This window comes from Notamacropus eugenii, chromosome 1, assembly GCF_028372415.1.
Source record: "Notamacropus eugenii isolate mMacEug1 chromosome 1, mMacEug1.pri_v2, whole genome shotgun sequence".
NCBI classification, from domain to species: Eukaryota; Metazoa; Chordata; class Mammalia; order Diprotodontia; family Macropodidae; genus Notamacropus; species Notamacropus eugenii.
The window spans coordinates 672484793-672509965 of NC_092872.1; the positions used below are offsets into that span (position 1 = coordinate 672484793).

A 25173-nucleotide genomic window follows, 5' to 3' on the forward strand; every position below is an offset into this window, starting at 1 on the left:
GGCTTCTTTTTAATCTTTTCATTGTGGCAACTGATTAACATTGCTTAAACTTCCTGAGGAAACAGTGAGTTTCTATTTCAATGTCTGCTTTTTTATCTATTTTCTTTTTTTTTTTTAACAAAGACTTATTCAAATAAGTCAGATAGAAGTTGCATCTTTTGCACACATCTTCCCATTTTTATCCTTCTAGCTTGCTGTTAATTTTTGTCTTTGCTTTAACAATCTGATAGTCTACTGTTAGATTATGTATGATTTGAAAATAACTCCCTTTTAGTAAGCACTCATTTCGTGCCCATTTTAATGTAATCTATTTAATTTTCTTTTTGTTGATATTATGGACTTTGCCATGTCTAGCAGCTTCCCCCCACCCTGAAGAAGGTAGATGTGATAACTAATTTAGAAATAGATTTTGTATGACTGCACATGTATAACCTATATCAAATTGCTTGCCTTCTCAATGAGGAGAAAGGGTATGGAGGGAGGGAGAGAATTTGGAACTCAGAATTTAAAAAAAAACAATGTTAAAAATTGTTTTTATATGTAACTGGCAAAATTTGGTAAATTTTTACTGCTAGTAAGTGTTTACCTGATATTAATATTATATTATCCACTTTGTAACTTTTACACAACTTTCCCATGCATACAAACTATATGAAGAGTAACTCTACATGTGTTGAGGACATCTTGATGAAGGTATCAGAAGATAACAGCCAAGTTTTCACAAGTCACATTCTACAAGAGAACACATCTTTACAGTCACACTGTTGGCTGAAAGGTTTAGGGAACTCAATATCCAACTATGCTTACTATTGACGTAAAAAAAGGCTTTTGATTCAGGAAAACAAAATACTGTCTTTATATGAAAAGCTCTCCTCCAGCAACATCTCTCCTGTGCATATGTTGGAAGCAAGTTTTCTCAAAAGATATAATAGAGGTAACTGTGACCATTTAAAGTGAGACATAAAACAGGTTGAAGTATGCTTACTAAAGGTATTTGATTTTTGTCCTGGAAGATACCTACCAGTACCAAGTACAAATTGAAGAAGATGTCCCTATACATGGTAACAGCTCCAGATTCTCCTGTATAATGACAATATTATACTTTATTGCATTAATTTCTGGCATATTTCAGAACCTCCTAATTAAAAGTATAGGATCGTGCAAGAGTTTGACCTAGCAACACAGGAAAACCAAATATATAAAGAATGACTATTGTCCAAACTATGATATTCAATTAACTGAACAGTTTGAAAAGTCAATCCACTGGTACAATGCAGAGAGACATGGAGCTGAGCCCAGGATTTGAACAGTAGGAGGACAGCAGGCTAGATTACATTTGGGAAATGATACAAACCCTTTAATGACCACAAGGCTCTCCCTGAAACAAAGATCCATCTTTTTAATATCAGTATTCCTCTGGCATTTTTTATAGCTATATGAAATTCCAGAGTCTCAGAAGAAGTACAAAATGTGGGGAGAGTGAGGAAGGATAGCTTAGTTCATGTGAAGATTTATATTGGAGAAACCAGTGTCATCCTGGCTCAGTGCAAATAACCCTAGATTTAGAGTCAGTTGCCTGTGATGTTGTTCCTTAATGTCTTCAGGCTTTGGTGTTCTCACTTGTAAAATGAGACTTTTCAACTAAGTGGCATCTCATTTTCCGTCCAGTCTTATCTGTATGATATCTCACTCAAAGTGAGAATAGGATAAGACTAAGGCCTGAAAGGGTCAAGGTCTCATAATGCATCCTGGACCATCTCCAGCCATCCTGATAAATATTAGGCCACTGGACCCAGATGGCTCAGGAGAGGAAAGTGAAGTTGGTGACATTGCACAGCCCTCCCTCGCTCAAATCAAAGTCAACTGCAAGTCATGTCATGTCATGTCATGTCATGTCATGTCATGATCCTATGATCTCCAGAAAAACTAAGTGTTCAGTAAAGGATGAGAACAGGTCACCTGGCATGTGGTCATCAGTTCTCCTTTGTGAGCTCCATTAGAATCCACAGTCTAGAGGAAGTACATTTGGCAAACCCCAAGGGCAAGAGGGGCACAGAATTAAAATGCAAACATAGGTCATGTTTTATATTCTTAAGATGTCTAGAGCTGTAGGACCATACCTATTTGAAATAGTCAACAGCCTACCCTCACTGTTTCCCTGTTCATGTGAAGGATTTTCATTGTCCTTCCAGTCACTTAGGTTTGAAATCTTGAAGGTGTCCTTAGCTCCTTCCTTTCCCTTACTTTAACCTCATATAGTATCTTTATCTCTCTATAAAAAGATGATGTAGAAATAGATATCATTTGCCAAGTTTTGTTGGTGTTCTCTCTAAATTTTTTTGCCATGTTCCACTCACATGGTCACCACTCTACTTTAGCACCTCGTTATCTCTCTCCTGGACTACTACAGTGGCCTTCTCACTGGTTTCTCTGCCTCCAATGTCTCTCCTGTCCAATTCATCCTCTACACAGCTGCTAAAATATTCCTAAAGCACAGATCTGACCATGTCACTCCTCTGCTCAAGAAGCTTCAGTAGCTCCTTGTTGCATCTAGAAATAAAAATTCCTCTATTTTTGTATTTAGTCCCCTTCCTAATCAAGTGCCAATCTTTTTTTTTTTTTAAGGCTGATTCCACTTTAGTCCTTCTCACGTACTCCATGTTTGAACCAAACTGGCCTGATATTCCAAACGTAATATTTTGTCTCCCATGTCTGGAATATTCTCTAGACTCAGCTCCAGTGCCATATCTTAGGTGCAACCTTTTCTCTTACTCCTAATTACTAGTGCTTTCCACCTGCCCCACTGAAACTTTTATCCATATTCTGGAAACATTTTGCATTTATCTCTCTGTGTATGTGTTGTTTTTGTGTAATAGAACATAACTTTCTTGGGAGCAGAGACCATTTCTTTTTTGTCTTTTAATCCACAGTATCTAGTACCATGTGTGACACACAATAGGGTGCTTAATAAGAGCATGGTAAATTGAATGGAATTAAGTTTGCATATGTTACCTATTTTAACTATTATTATGTTTTTTGGCTTTAGCTATTTCCATGAAATATGCTTTGGTGCTTTGTTTAGACTTGTCTGCACCATTCAAACAAAATTTATCCATGAAGGAATCACCCAGTAGGAAACCCTCAGTGTGCTAGGAGATTTCCTTAATTTCTCCTGATGTTATAAGGTTACAAATGGGAGCTGTTCACCTCTTCCCTTCAGCTTCACAACATGATGGCATCTTTTACTCCTGTTCTTCAGTTTCTTTTTTGTTATGTTTTGTATCCTTCTTACACCCACCACACACTTCTACATTGTTCTCTGTGTAAAACTCATTTTCACTTATTCAGAGACTATTGTGTTTATGTCTCAGAGACATATAACAAGATCAGTAGAATATTAGAAAAAGAAGACATGTATGTGTGTGTATATGTATATATATATGTATGTATGTACGTACATACGTATGTATGTGTGTATGTATGTATATGTGAACAAACTATAGTTGGCTATCCAACTATACCATAGCCCAGGCAATGAGACATTCTTCACGTTCTTGGTTTACCATCTGTGGATGGTTAGGCCAAATGCTTTTAAGCAGTTATAGATCTATTCTAGAATTCTCCAGTTTTCTGAGGTTTGATGCTAACCAGCACAATGTCAGCCACAAAGAGGAGTATCTGAATGACCTCATCATGCCTAATGAATCTTTCTTCAGCTTGGACTCTGCACTGGATCTCAGCCTTCACAAATGGTGAGACCATAATAGTTTGAGACTTTCTTTGAGCATAGAATATCCTGTGAGTGATTTTGGTTTGCCTTTGTAAATTTATAGCTTCCAGGTATTCCTTAACTTTCAAATATAGAATGACTTCATTTTTATTAACTTTTTACAATTATAGACCTTAAATGTAGCAATTGTTTATATGCTATTACTATTTAGAAATATAGCCAATAAATTCTTTTTATCAAACCAAAATCTTCATCATAAAATGCTTGGCAGTTAGATGAAGAGTAGGAAGCAGAAGTAATGTTTTATTTCCAAAATAATTGTCTCCAAAACATACCCACACAGCACACAGCCTATGCATCACATCATGTAAGCTAATAGGTCACAGTGCATCTTCCCTCTTCCTTCTGGAAGTTTATTAGCTACAAATGAAAGGATAAAAGGATATTCAGACATCAAAAGCAGCCTGCCTGCATGAATTAAAAAGACTATAACTTCTATCAGTTTGATAAATCTAACTTGGAAACTTCTTCATACTTACATTATCCTCTACAAAAGTCCTACATTGATACCTCTCATCCTGAGGTGAAGGTGAACCTGTATTCTTAAAGGCTATGCAAGTAAAACACAAGCTCTGATAGGTTCAACCAAACTAGAAATGCTTTGAATGGTAACTCAAAGTGGTAACAGATTAGGTTTGCTGCCCAAGGAATAGTCATTTAGAGACAGAGAACCTCATTACTGGTAGATTGGTCACTAGAAGCAGAATTCTTTGTTTCATGACAGTAGTGGGGTGGAGGTGGGAGAATAAAGCAAAATGGTCCTCATTCCTATGTAGCCTACTACTTGCTTAGCTTTCTGTAGTGATAATAAGGTAGAATGGAGCAAAAGGTACTAAGAACCATACTTGTTAGATTGTCTGTGAACAGTAATTTAACTTTTGATATCAAAATGAATGTCAAAATTCTTGTCCCGTGAATGAATCATTAATTATAAAGCAGTTCTTAGGGGAAGTTTTATATCTTTGAATACCTACATAAATAAAATAGAGAAAGAGAAGATCAGTGACTTGGACATGCAGCTGAAAAAGCTAGAAAAAGAACAAGTTGAAAATCCCCAAGTAAATACCAAATTAGAAATACTGAAAACCAAAGGAGAGATTAATAAAATTGAAATTAAGGGAACTATTGAATTAATAAATAAAACCAATAGTTGGTTTTATGAAAAAACTAATAAAATTGATAAACCTTTGGTCAATTTGATTAAAAAAAAGAGAAGAAAATCAAATTACTAATATCAAAAATGAAAGGAGTGAATTCATCTCCAGTGAGGAGGAAATTAAAACAATAATTAGAATCATTAATTGTATCATATCAGGATTGACATTCTTGTCATAAATAGTCAAAAGATATAAGAAAATCGGCCAAATAGTATTTGCTATGGGTTCTCTTTGGAGAGGTGAAGGAGATTATAGAGTTGGTTTTCTTATGTACACAAAAGTATCAGAAAAGATCATTTCATAACATATTAAGTCATCTCACCTGGTCTTCATGATGAGCATTAACAAAAAAAGAGCACCAAGAATGTAATTGTCCCTTATCTATCAAAATGTGCTGTTAATTATTAAATAGAAAACTTCTATGAACTCACTGAAATTCTCTGAACCAAGTCAATATATACATTTATACTTCAATACAAAGGTAGACATAGAGTATGGTAAAATGTATGTTGAAAAACATGGCACAGGATAAAAAAATGAGAAGCAAGATACTTGTAGGTTAATCAGAACTTTTGAACATATATCATGAGTATTTGATTCCTGGAAAAGTTGAAAGATGCTGAGCATACAGAGTACTGAATAATATCACAACAAATAAAATTGACTTTATCCTAATGGTTGGAAATTACTGGTCACCAATGTGGGATTCATTTATGTCAGTTGCTTATATGCAGTCAAAACACAGAACAACATTAGAAACAAACACCACATTATACAGGAGCATACAGAAGAAAAGAAGATGTTGTGAGCAATTACAGAGCTTCAACCTGATGCATTCAGATGAACTGTTACTTCCAAAATGCCAGAAATGAACAAAGGAAAAGATTTGCAGTATCCTTTAGAAAATTAAACAAAATATCTGGAATTACTCACAGCAAAAAGAGTTCCATATATCCTTTATATTGAGCCAAAATCATCATCATAAAATGCTCAGCAATTAAGTGAAGAATAGGAAACAAAAACAATGTTTTGCTTCTGAAACAATTTTTTCCAGCCAACAAATGCTTGGTGTCCTTACCAAGTGTAAAGGTAATGGAAGCCACAGGAAACACTAGCTTAATATGTAAACTGGGTTATGAAACATTAGGAAAAGAAATAGTACATAAAATTCTTAACAGAATCTTATGAAATAGCAAAGAGTACTGGAGGTACATATAAGACCGGATGAATTTTGGAACATTTACATCTAGGAACATTTGCAAATAAAATTATAGACACTAATAAATAGCTGAAAAAGGAGATAAATCTGCCAGCATTTCTACAGCAATCCATTAACATATCATTCTCTAGTATAAGTAGATGAACATGGGACTTAAGAAAATTGAAGAATGACTAGGCCAGGTGAAGTACGAAGAGAAAAAAGTCATGACAGAGGCAACGCTTCTTAAAGCATTAAGATTTTCCTTTTCAAGGGAAAGGAAGGTAAAAGGTCTTTAAAAGAAGGTAAGATACCAAAGGGCAGCTAGATCATACAGTGGATGGAGTGCTGGAGTCAGGAAGATTCCTCTTCCTGAGTTCAAATTCAACCTCAGATACTTACTAGCTGTGTGACTCTGGGTTTACCTCAGTTTTCTTGCCTGTAAAATGAGCTGGAGAAGAAGATGCCAAACTACTTCAGTATCTTTTCCAAGAAAACCCCAAATGGTGTCAGGAAGAGTCAAATGCAACTGAAACAGCTCAGCAACAAAAACAAGGTACCACATGATTTGAAAAATTGAGATTGGTGCTGTTACCAAAAAGGGGATCAAAAGTATGTCAAGAACTACCAGCCCATACATCTACTTTGCATTTCTATGAAAATCTGCATGCAAACAGCTTATAGAATATTGAGAATATCATTGGTGACGGGCAGTCAATAAACATTTAAGGGCCTACTATGTTCCAGGCAACTGTACTAAGCACTAGGGATACAAAGAAAGATAAAAGTTTTTTTTATCTAAAGAACCTCACATTCTAATGCAGGAGACAATGTACAAACAAGATATATACAAAATAAATAGAGACAATCAATTGAAGCAAGGCAGAGAATTAAAAGAGATTGGGAAAGCCTTCCTGTACAAGCTAGGATTTTAATGGGACTTGAAGGAAAGCATTAGGCGAGGAGAGGAAAGGAAGCGTTTCATGCGTGGGGACAGGCAGCAAAAATGCCCAGAGTTGGGAGATGGCATGTCTTGTTCAAGGAACAGCAAGGAGGCAGGTCATTGGATTAAAGAACATTGGGGAGGCAAGGAATTTAAAGCATAAGAACACTGGAAAGAGGGGAACAGGATGTGTTAATGAAGTGCTTTGAATACCAAGCAAAGGTTTTTATATTTGGTCCTGGAGATAATAAGGAGCTGCTGGAGTTTATTGATTGAGGGGGTAAGGGGAGAAGTGGATCATTTTGACAGCTAAGAGAGGAATGAACTAGAATGGGGAAAGGCCTGTGGCAGGGAGACCAACAAGCAGGCTATTGAAATAGTCTGGGCATGAGGTGATACCAGCCTGTATCAGGGTAGTGACAGTATCATAGGAGAGAAGGAGGCACATGTAAGTGATGCTACGAAGGTAAAATCAACAGTCCTTGGCCACAGATTGGATGGGGAATAGGGCAAGGGTGAGAGTAAGGAGTCAAGAATGATATCCAAGTTGTACACCTAGGGAACTGAGGAAATAGTGGTGCCCTGGACAGTGATAAGCTTGGAAAGGGGAAGATTCTGGAAGGAAAGGTCATGAGTTCAGTTTTGGACAAATTGAGTTTAATATGTCTATTGAATATCCAGTTTAAGATGTCAGAAAGGCTATTAGGGATGGGACACAAATTCAGCACAAGATTAGGGCTAAATAAGTAGAGTTGAGATTCATCAAGATGATAATGTAATTCATCCAAGTTGATGAGACCACCAACTGTAATAGTATAGAGAAGAGGGCCCAGAACTGAACTTTGAGGGACAATCATAGTTCACATCCAGCAAAGGAGACTGAACAAGGACAAGTAGAAACTGAGAAGAATTAGTAAGAGGAAAACCAGGAGAGAGTAGTGTCCTCAAAACTTAGAGAGAAATGATCAACAATTTCAAGGATGAAGTTTAAGAAAAGGTCATTAGGCTAAGTAATAGAGTAGTGAATCAGTGGAATAGGTTAGGCACACAAGACACAAAGACTACAGTAATCTACTCTTTGATAAATGCAAAGACTCCAGCTTCTGGGATAAGAATTCAATATTTAACAAAAACTGCTGGGAAAACTGGAAAATAGTATGGCATAAACCAATATCTTACACCCTATACCAAGATAAAGTCAAAATGAGTACATAACTCAAATATAAAGACTGATACTATGAGGAAACTAGGAGAGCAAGGAATAGTTTACCTGTCAGATCTATAGAGAAGGGAAGAATTTATGACCAAACAAGAGATAGAGAACATTATGAAATGCAAAATGAATGATTTTGATTACATTAAATTGAAAATTTTTTGCACAAACAAAGCCAGTGCAACCAAAATTAGATGGGAAGCAGAAAGCTTGGAAACAATTTTTACAGCCAGTGTCTCTGATAAAGGCCTCATTAAAATATATGGAGAATTGAGTCTAACTTTTAAGAATACAAGTCATTCATTCCTCAATTGATAAATGGTCAAAGGAATTAACAGGCAGTTTTCAGAGGAAGAAAATAAAGCTATCTATAGTCATATGAATAAGTGATCTAAATCACTATTGATTAGAGAAATGCAAATCAAAACGGCTCTGAGGTACCACATCACACCTATCATATTGGCTAACATGACAAAACAGAAAAATGATAAATATTGGAGATGTGGAAAAATTGGAACACTAATGCATTGCTGGTGAAGTTGTGAATGGATCCAGCCATTCTGGAAAGCAATTTGAGAACTGTTCCCAAAGGGCTATAAAACTGTTCATACCAAAACCCAGCAATACCACTTTTAGGTCTGTATCCCAAAGAGATCATAAATACAGGAAAAGGACCCACATGTACAAAAAATATTTATAGCATCTCTTTTTTGTGGTGCCAAAGAATCTGAAATTGAGAGGATATCCATCAGTTAGGGAATGACTGAACAAGTTGTGATATATGAATGTAATGGAATACTATTATATTCTAAGCAGCGTTGTGCAGAAAAACTTCAGAAAAACCTGGAAAGACTTCTATGAACTGATGCTGACTGAAATGAGCAGAACCAGGAAAACATTGTACACAGTAACAGCCACGTTTTGCAATGACTGACTTTGGTAGATTTATCTCTTCTCAGCAATGCAAGGATCTAAGATAACTCCAAAAGACTCATAATGGAAAATGTTATGCACATCCAGAGAAAGAATTTTGGAGTCTGAATGCAGATGGAAACATACTATTTGCTGTCCTTTTCTTTTGTTGTTTTGTTTTGTTTCTTCTTTTTCATGGTCCCTCCCATTCTAATTCTTCTTTGTCTTTGCATCCTGACTAATGTGAAAATGTGTTTAATATGAATGTATAAATAGAGCCTATATTGGATTATATGCCATCTTGGGGAGTGGAGAAGAGAAGGAGGGGGAGAAAATTTAAAACTCAAAATCTTATGGAAGTAAATGTTGAAAACTAAAAATAGATTAATTGATTATTACCAAAAAAAAGAAAAGACCATTAGATTTGGCAATTAAGAAATCATTGATAACTTTAGAGAAAGCAATTTCTATTGAGTGGTGAATTTGGAAGCCAGACTATAAAGAGGAAAGAAAGTGGAGGCATGTATTTAAGTTGTCTTTTTCAAGGTGTTTAGCCACAAAAGTCAACAGAGAATTGGGATCATATTTAATAGGGATAGGTGGGTCAACTGTGGTTTTTTTTTTTTAAAGGATAAGGGTGACATGAGCATGTTTATAGGCAGCAGAGAAGCAACCAGGAGACAAAGGGAAAGTGATGTAAGACAAAGTAGGAATGATAGAGGGGGCAGTTTGCTGAAGGAGATGAGATTGAATGGGATTACTTGAACAGATAGAGGGGTTAGCCTTGGCAAGGAGAAGGTTTACCTTTCTTTTGAGATAGGGGTCGAGGAGGAGATAATCGCAGAAAACATCTAAGTGACAGGAGATGAGGAAGAAGGCAAATGTGATAGTGAGTTATTTAGGGAAATGTAAAAGAATTCCCTTGCAGCAGTGAGGGCCCATGCAGGGGATGTATTCTGGATAATATAACTATCGTTATTATTATTGTTACTATTTGATTATTCTGGATAATATGACTATCATTATTAATTATCTGCTCGATTTTATTATTTTCTCCTTCAGCAGCACATGCATAGGAGCAAAGACTTGGAAGTGATCCAAGAGATCCAAAACTAAGCCTTAACAGGGAAAGATCAGAAATATGATAAGGGATTAAAGATCTCAAAATAAGAGGACAGTATAGAGTTGAATTGGTTCACCAAAGATTCAAGTTAGGGAGAGGAGGAGGAGAGTATAACTAGTGCAGGAATGATTGCCTGGGAGAGAACTGAGGGGTTTAAGGACTACAGATCATGAAGTGGACAAATTACAGGATTTGTATGAGAAAAAGAGGCAACGATTTAATAAACTAATTTCTACAGCAAGCTATATCTTTGTAGTCTCCAAATTGGCTGGCAGGGCATAACAAATATAAGATCCCAGGCATTTTTTTATGATAGAAGAAAAATGTTTTTGACTTAATAGAACAAAATGCAACCTCAATTAACCTCCATTAAAGTATCTTTCATACATATGTTAAGACTGTATGACATTCCTTGGCCAGTGCAACCAAAAAAGAACTTTTTTGAACAGCCCTGTATCCATATCAAGCAAAGTAGTGCTTACCAAAAGTACTCATTTCTGTCATAGAGGATGTCTGGTGCAGAATCCAGAGGGAAGGATTGCCTGTAGATGATGAGGTGGATTATATCATCCAGAAAATATCAAGCCTCATTTTACTACAGTGAACCTCCTCAAGAAAATTCATGACTGCTCAAAAGAAATTGTTCTACCAGTCTATATAAGGATAAAAAATGGATGAAGAAAGCCTGTTACTCAGATTATGATAGGTCAGTGGTTGGAAAAGTTAACAGAGCTTAGTTTACGCATGTATCTCTCAGTCAGGCACTATAAGTAGAGAGTGAACAAAGAGAAGAGAATAGGCTAGATTGCATTTGAAAAATTCCCTAGCATTTTCAGTGAGGTTAATGCATCCCCTGAGCACCATCACCTCCACTCCCAAAATACCGAGCACATCTTCTAGCCATCTTCCTTTGGTAATGCTGTTTGGTTAGCAAATCATAGAATCAAACGTGTGACCAAAATACCATGGGGAAATGCCTACAGAATGGTACCAGAGATGGATTGCATGTGAGACATAATATAAATTGTATTATTCAGAAATTTTATGATCATAAAGGGAATTATAACAAAAGCAAAGCGTTGATATGAACAAAATTTTAAAGACATATACAAAAACCTCCAACAAGTTGGGTAGATCCTTTATGGGAGTTTTATGATAGGAAGTGGAAAAGACTACAGAAGAATGTATAAGTAAATTGTGATATATGCCATTAGAGCGAGTACTCTTATCAATGAAATCTTAGATCCATTGATTTCAGTGGATCAATACTTGAAGTATTTGGATTTGATACCTCCTTTTATTGCATTGTATTGTGTAATGATTAATATGTTTACATCTAATTGTTACTACTCTGTCACTTAAGACTGTATGCTTCCACAACTATAATTCTTAAGTCTATAATTTAATCTTCTACTACTAAAGATTCAAATTTATAGGATAAAATATTCAAAACTTCTCCTTTCTATACTCAGGTGTATTGTAGAAGCAGAAAACCTAGAAGAAAGAGTAGCTGTGGTGAGTCGAATAATTGAGATTCTTCAAGTCTTTCAAGAACTGAACAACTTTAATGGTGTACTTGAGGTTGTCAGTGCCATGAACTCATCACCTGTTTATAGACTGGATCACACATTTGAGGTACATGTGTAGAAAACATTTTCAGATTGATATCTGTTCCCTATTTTATGAATTCTAATAATCATATTGTAGTGCTTAAGTGCACTTATCTAAACCTTTCCATGGTGGATTCAAACTATGATCTTACATATCTTTATCTGGTTGGTTGGTTGTTGATTGTCATCCTTCATTCTTAGAGGACCAAAATGACATCACTATATTGGGATCAAGGTACCGTGTGCCCAATGATACAAGCTCAGAATGCTGTACCATAGGTCAGACAAATAGTCCACATGAACATTTGGAGTAGAGGTGTCTCTAAATATGTGCATCTCATGTTTGTTTTGAACTATTTCAACTATTACAGTTCTGCTTCACTCATAGAACACAGTGCCTTCTTTGACACCATGCTTGGTAGTCCTTTGCCAGCATCTCCCACATCATACAATTGATTCCAAAATTCTTTGGAGAGATCTTGAGTGTCATTGTATCACTTTTTCTGACCTCCATGTGAGCACTTGCCTTGTGTGAATTTTCCATAAAATTGTCTTTTAGACAAACATATAGTTAGCATTTAAACACCATGGCCAGTTCATTGAAGCTGCACTCCCCGAAGTAGAGTTTGAATGTTTTGTAATTTAGCTTAAGAAATGACTTCAGTGTCCAGTACCTTATCCTGCCAGGTAATCTTCAGAATCTTCTAAAGACAATTCAGATGGAAGCTATTCAGTTTCCTGGCATGTTACTGGTATACTGTCCTGGTTTCACAGACATACAACAATAAGGTTGGCACAGTGGCTCTATAGACCTTCAGTTTGGTAGGCAGTCTAATACCTCTTCTCTCCCACACTTTCCTTTGGAGCCTCCCAAACACTGAGCTAGCTCTGACAATGCATATGTCAACCTCATCATCATATGGACATCCCTGGAAAGTACGCTACCAAGGTAAGTGAATTTCTTCACAGCATTCAATATTTCTTCATTTGTTATAGTTGATGGATGGTATGGTGCTGACTGGTAAAGGACCTCTGTTTTTTGCTTGTTAATTATTGGACCAAAATTAGCACAAGCAACAGAGAATTGATCTGTACTTTGTTGCATCTCAGCCTCAGAGGCTGCATTGAGTGCACAGTCATCTGTGAACAAAAAATCATGTACCTCCACTTTAATCTTTCAAGTCAAATAATTTGCCATTAGTAGAGTAGCTGACCTTGATGCCATTTTCATCCTTATTGAAGGTGCCTGACATCACTGAAAATATCATGCTAAAAAGCATGGGAGCAAACACGACACCCTGCTTCATTCCATTGGTGAATGGGAAAGCTCAAGAGCATTGTCCATTATCCAGAACCCATGCAAGCATGCTGTCATGGAACTAACGTACAATACTGATGAACTTTTCCTGGCAACCAAATGTTGCCAAGATCTTCCATAAGCCCTCATGACTGACAGTATCAGAAGCTTTGGTTAGATCAATAGATGTTGTGTTTGCCACTCTCTTCTGCTCCTGGCATTTCTCCTAGGGTTGTCAGGCATCAAATTGACCCTTCCTCAGCCTTTTCTGAAGCCACACTGATTCTTGGGTCATCTTCCAGGTGAAGAATCAGCCTATTAAAGAGGACTCTGGCAAGAATCTTGCCAGCAATGTCTAAGACAGAGACACCACCCTCCTCCCACCCCTGTGACTGTCACAAGACAATCTATTTCCTTTACCTTCATAGAGATGGACAATGGAGACATCCTGAAACTCCTGGGGAATAACAGAAACTTTCAGTTAGTTTTTCTAAGAGCAGTGGACCCGCTGCTTTGTAAATTTCATCTGTAATAGAATCAGCATCAGATGCTTTACCACATAAGAGGGACCTAATGGCATTCAAACCCCTTCTTCAGTTGGAGGATTGACTTCAACCTGAGGTGTACTTATGGTCAGTGACTTCAGCACTGGTTCAGGAGAACCTGTTGATCACACTATGGAAGTGCTCCACCCATGTCTCCAGGATCATGTGCTTGTCACTAATCAATGCAGCTCCCTCAGCACTGAGTAGCTAATGTGCATCATAGGTCTTTGACCCATAAAGAGTTTTCAGGGCATCATAAAAGCACTTTGAATTGTTACTGTGTGTGTAAAGCTGAATTTCATCTGCTTTCTTACTTAGCCAAGAATGCTGCGTCTCTTGAAGCTTCACTTGAACTTTACTTTTGATGTAGTTAGGCTGCCTTCTTAGAAATAGATGACCTGTCCTGCTGGCAAACCCTGGGGAGTTCTCATTTTTCATTTAGCAGCTTCTGAATTTCCCCATCATTTTCATCAAACCAGTCTTGGTGTTTGCGAGTGCTCTGACCCAGATAAGCAAATGCAGTACTGTACACCAAATTGCTGAAAGCTGCCCACTCCTTTTCTGCTCCACTGCTGCCAGCCATGTGTTGTTCCAGCTTTCCCTCCAAGTTAGCAAAGACCTCTTCATATCAGGACAAGCATTCTAATCTGCTGACATTAAGTCTGCCTTAGGGCTGCCACTGTTGGAGAGGATAAGTCTATGATCAGTCCAATGTTATACCACACGTCACCCTTGTCATTCTTATATCCTGTCCATCTCTTCTCCTTACAATTATGTAGCCTATTAAATTCTGATGTTTGTTGTGTGCGCATCCACAAAGTTTTATTGCATTTAGTTAAATAAAAGATAATGTCGGCAGTGAGAAGGTCATGAGATATGCGAGTCTTCAGTAATAAGTGATGGTTGCTGTTGCTCTTGCTATTTTCAACTCTGTTCCTCCCAAGGACTCCCTGCCATGTCTAGTAGTCTGGGCCTCTTCTAGCACTAAAGTGACCTAGAATTATAAGCTTATCTTCTTTTGGCAAACTGATAATGAGGGTCTCTGGATCTTGATAAAATTTTTCTTTAACCTCACCAGGGTTTGTCTTAGTCTGGTATTTGAGACAGGACTGTGGCAGTGCATAGACAAGCAATTAGTGTAGGTAGGAATAGGTCAACAGAAGCATTCCCAGGCTTGCAGCATGTGTTGGCCCTACCCAGTATGCATGAGTCTTCTTATGTCTATATCCCTTAGACCCATGCAAATATACTTGCTCTCTGGCATTGGGAAATGTGACTAGAAAAATAAAAACTGCTTTTCAGGGGTGCAGATGCCACATCTACCCTTATTCTACTTAAGAGAAACATGCTAGGGCCCCACTGCTGGATTTCTGCTCTGCCAGCCAAGCCCATAACTCCATCTGGTGTACCTCTTTTCTAAGCTTTCCCATCTTTGGTCCACACTGATAATTAAGGTACCAGTTTCATTCCCTCCGTCCAACTCTCTTAAATAAGTGAGCTCATTGTAGTCCCTGGTGAAAGTGCAGTATTTCATCCTTTTCTCGTATCTTATGAGAAAATTACCTAGGGAACAACACTAGAGAATCTCTCACATACTTTCCTCTGAACCCTTCAAGGCATTTAGGAGAAAGCATAGGTAGTATACCGTGAGTCAAAAATAGCACAGATAGGAATTGTTCAACAATGAATTTCTGAAGACACAAAATTCTTAAAAGAAAAAAGGGAAAGCTATCAAAAAGAGACTATTGTGAATGCACAAGGGCCAAGCAGTTTAGTTTTTACAAAGGCATAAACAGGTAATCTTAGCGATGGCAAGTAATGAGGAAGATGAAAAACAACAAAAAAGATTTGGGGAGAGAGAGAGAGTTATAAGCTCTGTTGGATAACAAAGTATAGATGTAGAAGGAACAGATAAGAAGCTGCTTGGTGTGCTAGAACATCATTAATCAACTACTTCTCCCTACCAAAGACAATGATCTTTGGACTAGAAAGCACAGAAGAAAAACAGTTAATGAGTTGTTGCCCAAGATCAGTGAGAGGGCACCTATTTGTCCTTGAGAAATTCTGACCATTATACCAAATGAACTACATCCTTGAGAATTGAAATCACTGCTAAAATGATTGTTGAATTACTATTTGTGATTTTTCAAAGGTTATAGAAAACATAAGAGGTACTACAGAATCAGAGAAGGACAGATATCTTGATTTTCAGAAAGAAAAAAAGAAAAGAAAGGAAATGGAGTTGGCAAGAGAGTAAACTTGACTTCTAGAATATATTTTTCAAAGGATGATTTCTAGAGATGGGATTATAGACCTAGGGCTGTCAGGGAAGAAAGGATTACAAAGAGATGACATGGTTTCTTCAAGAATGGGTCATGCTAAACTATTTAATGTCTTAATGGATGAGGTTATTATCCAAAATGCGGGGAAATACTGTAGGTATAATTAACTTCTGTTTGAGCAAAGCATTTGACCAAGTGTTAAGCTATTCCTGAAACAAAACGGAGGGGTAGAGGCTAGATAACAGACAGCTCGAAGCTAGCTCAGAACTGATTGAATGGCTGAACTCCAAGTGTAATCAGCAGTGGTTCCAGATCAGCGTAGAAGGAATTCCCTGGTTGATTTCACCAAGGATGTACACTTGGTTGGCCCTCTGCTGTTTAACATTTTATCAGTGCCTAAGATAAAGACATCCTTATAAAATTTGTAGACGACACAAAACTGGGAAGGAGAGCCAACAAACTTGATTAACGGAATTAAACTCTATATCTAAATAAGCTAGATCATTGGACTGGCTCTAAAAATATGAAATTACTAGGAATAAATGTAATGTGTTCAGTTAAAAAAAAATCACTAAGTAGAAAATTGGGGAAGAGTAGCTAGATTGTTCTCTGAAAAAGGTCTGGGACTTTTATTGAACTGCAAGCTTAGTGAGTCAGTGTATTAGCCAAAAATGTTTATACAATCTTAAGACTACATTAAGAGAAGCATAATTACAATTATATTCTAGTAATATAAAGAAAAATGATTACTACCTAAAGAAATATAAAATACTCGAATACAGAAATATAAAATACTGGAATAAGAATTAGAAATCTTAACTCATTGTGAGAAAGTTAAATTTGAACAAGCCATGAAGCATCTACCAAGGGGTTCCAGGGTGATTTACAATTGAATGCTGTCAAATGTTTTAGCAGCAATAAATACTGGTGTTGCACAAATTACTCTCTGTACTTGGAGGAAAAATCACTTTAATATGTTCCTTTTATAAGGCAAATGGTCTTGATAATTAATCCAGGAGAGATATAATAGAGAAAGAGTAGTATAATAATAGTACCAATGATAATTGATGCAAAGTTGTAATAATAAAAATCCTAGCAATAAGACGTAAGTAATTAACCTCCCAAATTTTTCATTTTAACTGAATTGGATTTAGACTTTGGAACATTAGGAAAGCAATTATCATAATCACTATAACGTCATGATTTTATCAATAGATGCTAAAAGACCTTAGTATAAATAAACATAGAATATCTATTTTAATGACTTTTTAAGAGTTTCTATTTAAAACCCAAAGCTAGAATTATTTGCAATAGAAGCTTTTCCAATAAAAACAGGGATAAACCAAGAATTTCTCCTCTCCTTATTATTAGTTGACATTGTTTTAGAAATGTTAGCCATATAAAGAATTGGAAATTAAAAAGATGCCCATCAATTGGGAAATGGCTGAACAAATGATGTATAATTGTGATGAAACACTGTCGTGTTATAAGAAATGAGTAGCTGGGTGGTTTCAGAATGACTTAGGCTTACATGAACTAATGTAAAAGTGAAGGGAGCAGAGCCAGAAGAGTCTTTGTACACAGTAATAGCAATTTTGCATGGTGATGAACTGTGAATGACTTAGCTTTTCTCAGCAATATGATGATACAAGATACTTCAGAAGAACTTTTCGTGAAAAATCCTATCTACCTCCCAGAGAAAGAGCTGATGAAGTCTAACTGCAGATCAAAGAGTATTTTTTTACTTTATTTTGTCTTGTTTTTTTCTTTCTTTTTTGGGGAGCAGGGGGGATCTGTGTTCTCTTTTAATATGGCTAATATGGAAATGTTTTGCATGACTGCATGTGTACAGTCTATATCAATTGCCTCCTATAGGAGGGGAGGGAAGGAATTTGGAAATCAAAAATTATAAAAAATGAATGTTTAAAATTGTTTTTACATGTAATTAGAAAAAAATAAAAAACATTCTTTAAAAGAAAAAAATAGAAATGCTAGCCATAGCAATAAGACAACAGAAATAAAGTAAAAGCAAGAACAGTGGCAAAAAGTAAAAAGAATTATCCCTATTTGCAAATGACATGAATGATTTACTTACAAAACCTTGCAAAATTAATAAACTGTTTGATACAATTAATACTTTAGAGAAGCAGCAGAATACAAAGCAAATCCACAAATATATCCACTCTAGACCTAGGCTACAAAGGAATAATCATCAAAATTATTTTGTACTAGTTAAAAAAGAGAAAAATAAATCAGTGGAATAGAATACGTAAGCAAAAATCAGTTATAACTGAACTCTTAATAGTCTAGAGTATTAAATACCCAAGAACATAAACTTCCTAAGGAGATAGATGTTTGATAAAGACTTACAGAACAACAAAAGGTATCAATATTTTTTCTGAAAGAGAAAATACAGAATTCAATTCTTTGAAATATATTATCTATAATAGTAGCATGAGAAAGAAAAATTGATATTTATATATTATATATTTAATATGTATCATCATATTTATATATTTTCCTGCACCTCACCTACATAAATGAATGGCTATAAAAGAATGACACTTTAAATAAATATGGAGGCACATTGTCCAGAACTCTAGTGGTGATAGTCTTCACTTTGGTTAGTCAGAACACATCTAGAGAATAATATTCAGTAGTGAATTCCACATTTCAGAAAGGACATTGAGAAGCTAGTGAGTAAGTAGGGTAGTGAAGGACCTCAGATCCATGGTACATGAGAATCAGGTGAAGGAATTGGGATTGTTTGGCTTGGAAAAGAGGAAACTTAGGTGAGGATATGATAGCTACCTGCAAGAATTTCAAGCACTGTCACATAGAAAAGAAATGAGACTTGCTCTGTGTGGTCCCCAAGAGCATAACTAGGAATTGAGTGGTAGAAATGGCAAAAGGGCATCATGGGCTTGGATAAAAAGAAAACCTTCCTAAAAATTAAGTGTCATCTAAAAATAAAATACGTGGCCCGAGAGTGATGTCTTTTTACTGTAAACCTTTAGACAAAAGCAGATGACCAGTTGTTGGTTAAGTTATTGTTAGGGGAAATTGTTATTCAGAGATTAGTTGGAATAGTCAGCCCCTCAGGTCCCTTCCAACCTCATCCTGTTGAACTTCATTCCCTCCATTTTACTGAAAAGGTTCTTAAACTGTCATCTCTTCTTGGAGCACCTGTTTTAGGATCTATTTCAAAAGGCAAGATTAAGTGTGTGTGTATACATGTGCATATATGTGTGTATATATATATACATACATGGTGTGTATTACATATGTCATATAGATGAGATTATTTATACTACTCTTTTGGAACACAAGGGAACTGAAACTAATATAGTGAATTCGTTGTTATGTTTAATGTCTTCCATTGCAGTAATATATATCGTAAACACAGAGCTCTTCTCCTTTAGGAAATTGCCTGATTTTTCTTAAAAAAGGAAATAGAAGGGAATAAATATTTATTACATACCTCTTATGGCTGGGTACTGTGCTATGCACCGTGCAAGTATTATCTCAGGATTATTGATGTGGAAATTCTAATGGAGTTATAGGTACTTATAGCATCATACAAGGAATAGAAAGAGGATTAGAATACAAATAGATTGGATTATAGTCTGACACCATGCCTTAACCTTTACCTTGCAGCTAAACCTCACCATGTATATTATCTTCTTCCATTAGATTGCATGGTCCTTGAACTGCCACATTTTTCTGTTTGTATTCCCAGCTCTTAGAAAAGTACTTGGCATATATTGAGTGCCTAGTACATGCTTTTTCATTTATCGATTTATTCGTTTTTCACAGTTTAGTGTGGAAGGGGGAAAGTGGGCTATGAAAGTCACTTTATGAAAAATTGTATGCCTGAGAGCAGATTGTTGTTATATGTATATATACAGTCCCAAGGCAGCACTAGTACAATACCCACTAATTTCATAAGATGATAAATGTGTTGTTTTTTGTCTTGCTCAGTATTATTTACCTTCCTGTATTTTTGGAAAAAATTGTGAATTGATGTGTAAACATGAGTTTCATAAATATTTTTTTCTTTTAGCAAATTCCAAGTCGCCAAAAGAAAATTTTAGAGGAAGCTCATGAACTGAGTGAAGATCACTATAAAAAGTACTTGGCAAAACTCAGGTCTATCAATCCACCATGCGTGCCTTTCTTTGGTAAGTACTATTCTTATTTTTAATTGAATGACCAATATGTCTTTGGACAAAGTAGTTTTACTTGTATTTTGAAACAAGTGATAGACATGTAGGAAACAGGGAATATATTTAAGGCTTTCTTTTGTTGAGCAGTGAGTGTGTGTGTGTGTGTGTGTGTGTGTGTGTGTACAAATTTATTCTGTTTATCTTAGATATTCAGTCATCTTCTGTCTTTTTTTCATTAATACACTTAGATTTTAGATCTGTCTTAAAACCATGATACTCCTACCACCTGACTTCCCAAAATAGTACTTTATACTGACTACTTATTTTTTCTCACCCTGCCTTCTGTAATCTGTTATGGCAGCCTGGTATATTGAAAGATATCTTGGATTTGGAGTAAGAGGACTTGAGTTCAACTCCCAGGTCTGTCACTTATGAATTTTATGACTTCAAACAAATCATTTCATCTCCCAGAGGCCCAGTTACATGAGGGATTTTGTACCAGATAGTCTTCTATGGTCCCTTTGAACTGAAAGTCTGTGGTCTGACTTGACCACAGTCAACATCACCTCTACTCTCAAAACTCCTATCTTGAGCACTAGTGACAGTGCTCAAGATTTTTTTAATAAGTCTTTATTGATGTCTTCTGTTTCGTACATCATCATAGTTATGGCAAGATCTTTTCTCCTTCACTACTGATAAAACATTTTTTTGAGAGAAAAAAAATCAGCATAGTTGATAGATACACTGAAAAAGTCCAAAAATATATGTAATTTGTAATTCCTGTGGCCCTCCACAAAGGGTTAAGTTGGGAGTGACTTCTCACATCATTTCATTTAGGTCGTGCTTGATCTTCGTAGTTTTGTTACATTCTCCTTTGATTCTTTTGGAATCTCAGCCTTTCTTTCCATTTCCATTGTTATAGTCATTGTGCTTATTGTTGTCTGGGCTCAGAGCAGTAGTTTATACAGATCTCCCCATAATTCTCTGTATTCATATCACTTATTAGAGCACAGAAATATTCCATTATATTCGTTTACCACAGTTTGTTTAGCTGTTCCCTAATGATGGGCATCTACTTTGTTTCTAACTCTTTGCTTTTACAAAAAATGCTACTATAAATATTTTGTTATATGTGGGGACTTTATTTTTGGCTCCCTTGGAGTATAACCCAATTAATGGAGTCTGTGGTACAAAGGGTATGGATATCGTAGTCATTTATTTGCATAATTACAAATTACTTTCTAAAATGCTTTTTACCACTTTACAGCTCCACCAACAATGTATTCATGTTCCTATTATTTCACAACATTGAACACTGCCATTTTTGTCATCCTTACCTCAATTTATAGGATATGAGGTAAAACCTCAGGGTTGCTTTGATTTATCTTTCTCTTATTAGTGATTTAGAACATTCTTTAAATGGTTATGAATACTATACCGTTCTTCTTTTAAGAACTGTTTATTCATATTCTTTGGCTTCTTTTCTATTAGGAAATGGCTAAATCAGTGACTATTTAATAATCAAATAACAGTAGTCCTTTTTTAGTACTTCTCCTTGACTCCCTCTTAGTTTTTGACAGTTTTGAATGCCTCTTCCTCCTTCATGCCTTTCCCCACCTAACTTCCCTGACAAAATGGTGTCCTGGTTCTTTTCCTGTATCTCTGGCCATCCTTATCCTTTCTCCTTAATTTTAGTCTAGTACCCACATTTTCTGGTTAGACATCTCTACCTGGATGTCCTCCCAGCATCTCAAACTCACTTTGTCTTAAAGTGAATTTATTTCTTCTCAAAAACCAGTTCTCTATCTAGACTTTCATATCTGTGACAGATACTACCATTCTCTCACTCAACCCAGCAGTTCCCAATCCTCTTGGTTCTTTTTTCGTAATTCTCCCAGCTGCACCCCCCTCCCTTTTTTTTCCCATTCTTATTGTTTGGTCTAATCTTGATCACCAAATGCCTAAACTGTGGCAACAACATCAGCTTTCCATTCCCAGATATTCCCTTTAATTCTACAAGGATTGTGGAGAGTAGGAGAGACTGCCTGGTTTTATCTGAGTACTTGACTGTGCTTGTACAGAGTGATAGAATCGAGTGCATTTAAGGGGGAAGAATCTGCTTTACATGTGCAGCTCAAGTCCCATGTCACTTCAGGATCTTTACTTTATATTCACTAAGCCACATCCTAGCCTACCCTCATGGTAGCTTCTAGACATGAGCCTTCTCTTTTAAAATAAGGTGTTAGATTTTGGATTGCTCTTGTTTCGTTTGACAAAACCACTGTTCCTATTAAATAGTGTAATGGTTTTATTTTTTAATGTGAAAAAAATTGTTTGGCTTTTCTATCATAACTGATGATACATTTACAAATATGAACTTGATATTCTATTGCATGCTTCACTTTGTGAGATTTAGATCTGTCTGGAAAGAGGCTTACTTTTTTTTTTTTTTTTTGGTAATTTTTTAATCATTTCAGTCAGTCAAAAAATATTTGTTAAATCCCTACTATGTACCAGGCACTCTGCTAAGCTAGTGATACAAAGAAGGGCAAAAGACAGTCCCTGTATTTGGAGAAGGGGGAAGACGACATGCAAACAACTACGTACAAGCAAGTTATGTTCAGGACAATTAGGAGATATTTAAGAGAGGGAAGGTGATAGAGGGATCCAGAAGGGCTTCCATTAGAAAGTGGAATTTTAGCCTAGGGCTTACATAAAGCCAGGAGGCAGAGAAGAGGAAGGAGAGCATTCCAGGAAGGAGGGTGGGTCATGGCCAATGAAAATGCCTAGAGTCAATAAATGGAGTATTTTCTTAAAGAACAACAAGGGCAGCATCACTGGATCACAGAGCATAGGGAATAAGGGAGGTATAGGGATGCTTAAGGTGTAAAAAGACTGACGGGGGAGGGCATTAGGTTGTGAGGGACTTTGAAGGCTAAATAGACTCTTGAGCTGATAGGAAGCTATTGGAGTTTTTTTGGGTAGAGAGATAACATAATCAGACCTATGCTTTCGTAGCTGAATGAAATGGATTGGAGTGAGGAGAGACTTGGGGCAGGCAGACCCACCATCAGGCCATGGCAGTGATTCAGGTGTGAGGTGATGAGAGCCAACACTAGAGAGCTGACCATGTCACAGGAGAGAGGAGGGCACTCAAGAGAGTTTCCAAAGGTGAAATTACAGGCATTGGAAGGGTAGGGTTTGGGAGGGAAGATCCTCAGTTCTGTTTGGATAGGTTGAGCTGAAGATGTCTGCAGAACAGGACTTCACAAATTGGACTTAAGCTGATTATTGTTCTTTCATAGCAGAGAAATTTCTCTTGTGCATTTCTGGAAGCTCAGCATGCTCTTTGGTCTAGAATGCTCTTTCCCCTTTTTGTTGTACTTCCAGCCCTCAGCTCACATGCTGCCTCTTCCAGCGCTGCTTCTCCAATATTCTTGCCCCAATCTTCTAACACTATGTATCATTTTGTAACCGACATACTTTCTTATATATTCTATACAGACTCTAAATATCATATAGTATGCATGATATTTGCATGTATGTGTTAGAATAGTTATATAATATATGTTGCTACATGTGATAGACTTTCTGCTAGATTATAAGCCTTTCGTGGGCAAGGACCATTACTGAATTACTTTATATCTTCCCCAGAATCAGCACCATGTTTTGTTATTAGTAACCACTTAATAAATGACTTTTCAGTGAATGAATGTAATGGTGGTCTGATAGGTTATTATTTGTTGTATACTTAGTGATGTGGAAAGGTACCAAAGAGAGTATAATTTTTTATGTATTTTTCCTGAAACTTTTCATTATATCTTTTAGGGATTTATTTGACAAATATCTTGAAAACAGAAGAAGGCAATCCTGAGGTTTTGAAAAGACATGGAAAAGAACTTATAAATTTTAGCAAAAGGAGGAAAGTTGCAGAAATAACAGGAGAAATACAGCAGTACCAAAATCAACCATATTGTTTGCGAGTAGAATCTGATATCAAAGTAAGTTAATTTACTTGGAGAAGAATATTTTTGGCTAAGTTCAGGATGAAATGACTGCCAAATAGAGCTTAGGCATTCCTGTGAGTTCTAGGCAGTACAGCAAAGCTTTACTTTAGCACTTTGTAGTAGCTTTACTTAATTCTATTGAAAGAAGTGGAATCATGTTTATCTTTATAACCACAACTGCAGAGTGACATGTGAAGTGTCGTGTTCAGTTTTGAGTGCAATATCTTTAGAAAGGACACATTGATAATGTGGAGCAAACCCAGAGGAAGACGATAGGATGGTGAAGTTCCTTGAGTTCATCAGCCATCTGAGGAACTGATAGTTGTCTTTTTCAAATAATGTTTGAAGGGCTGCCATGTGGAAGATAAACTAGATTTTTTTTCTGCTTGGCCACAGAGGGCAAAAATAGAAACAGTGGGTTGAAACTTCAAAGATGTGAGTTTAGGCTTGTAAAGAAAAACTTCCTAACAGAGCTATCCAGAAGCAGAATGGATCGAAAAGGAATGGATTCCCCCTCATTCAAGGTCTTAAAGCAAAGCCTGAATGATCACTTATTGAATATGAGAATTCCAGAGAGAATTATTTTTCAGGTATACATTGTACTAGATTACCATTGAAGTCCCTTAAAATTATTATTTTTTTGTCAAGGCAGTCGAAATTACATGACTTGCCCAGAGTCACACAGCTATTAAGTGTCAAGTATCTGAGGCTGGGTTTGAACTCAGGTCCTCCTGACTCCAAGGCTGGTGCTCTATCCACTGTACTTCTCAGCTACCCTGAAATCCTTTACAATTCTGAAATTTTGTAATTTTATGATGAAGATTGAATTGTTGATTCTTTATGAAAGTATTTTCATGGGGAGAGAAAGGCTTGGGGAGAGAATGGAGGGTGTTAGAAAAATAAAAAATAAAACCTTCCTTCAAATTATTC

The 25173-nt window shown here is 36.4% G+C and overlaps 1 protein-coding gene across 2 annotated transcripts in view; it reads left to right on the forward strand.

Moving 5' to 3' along the window:
* SOS1 (SOS Ras/Rac guanine nucleotide exchange factor 1) overlaps window positions 1-25173 on the forward strand; it is a 183152-nt gene that overhangs the window by 139751 nt on the left and 18228 nt on the right. For both annotated transcript variants that reach the window (XM_072635817.1, XM_072635818.1), the window contains exons 16-18: window positions 11809-11971; window positions 20134-20251; window positions 24065-24237. In XM_072635817.1, the coding sequence (XP_072491918.1) occupies window positions 11809-11971; window positions 20134-20251; window positions 24065-24237 (454 nt within the window). The remainder of the gene's footprint in view (window positions 1-11808; window positions 11972-20133; window positions 20252-24064; window positions 24238-25173) is intronic.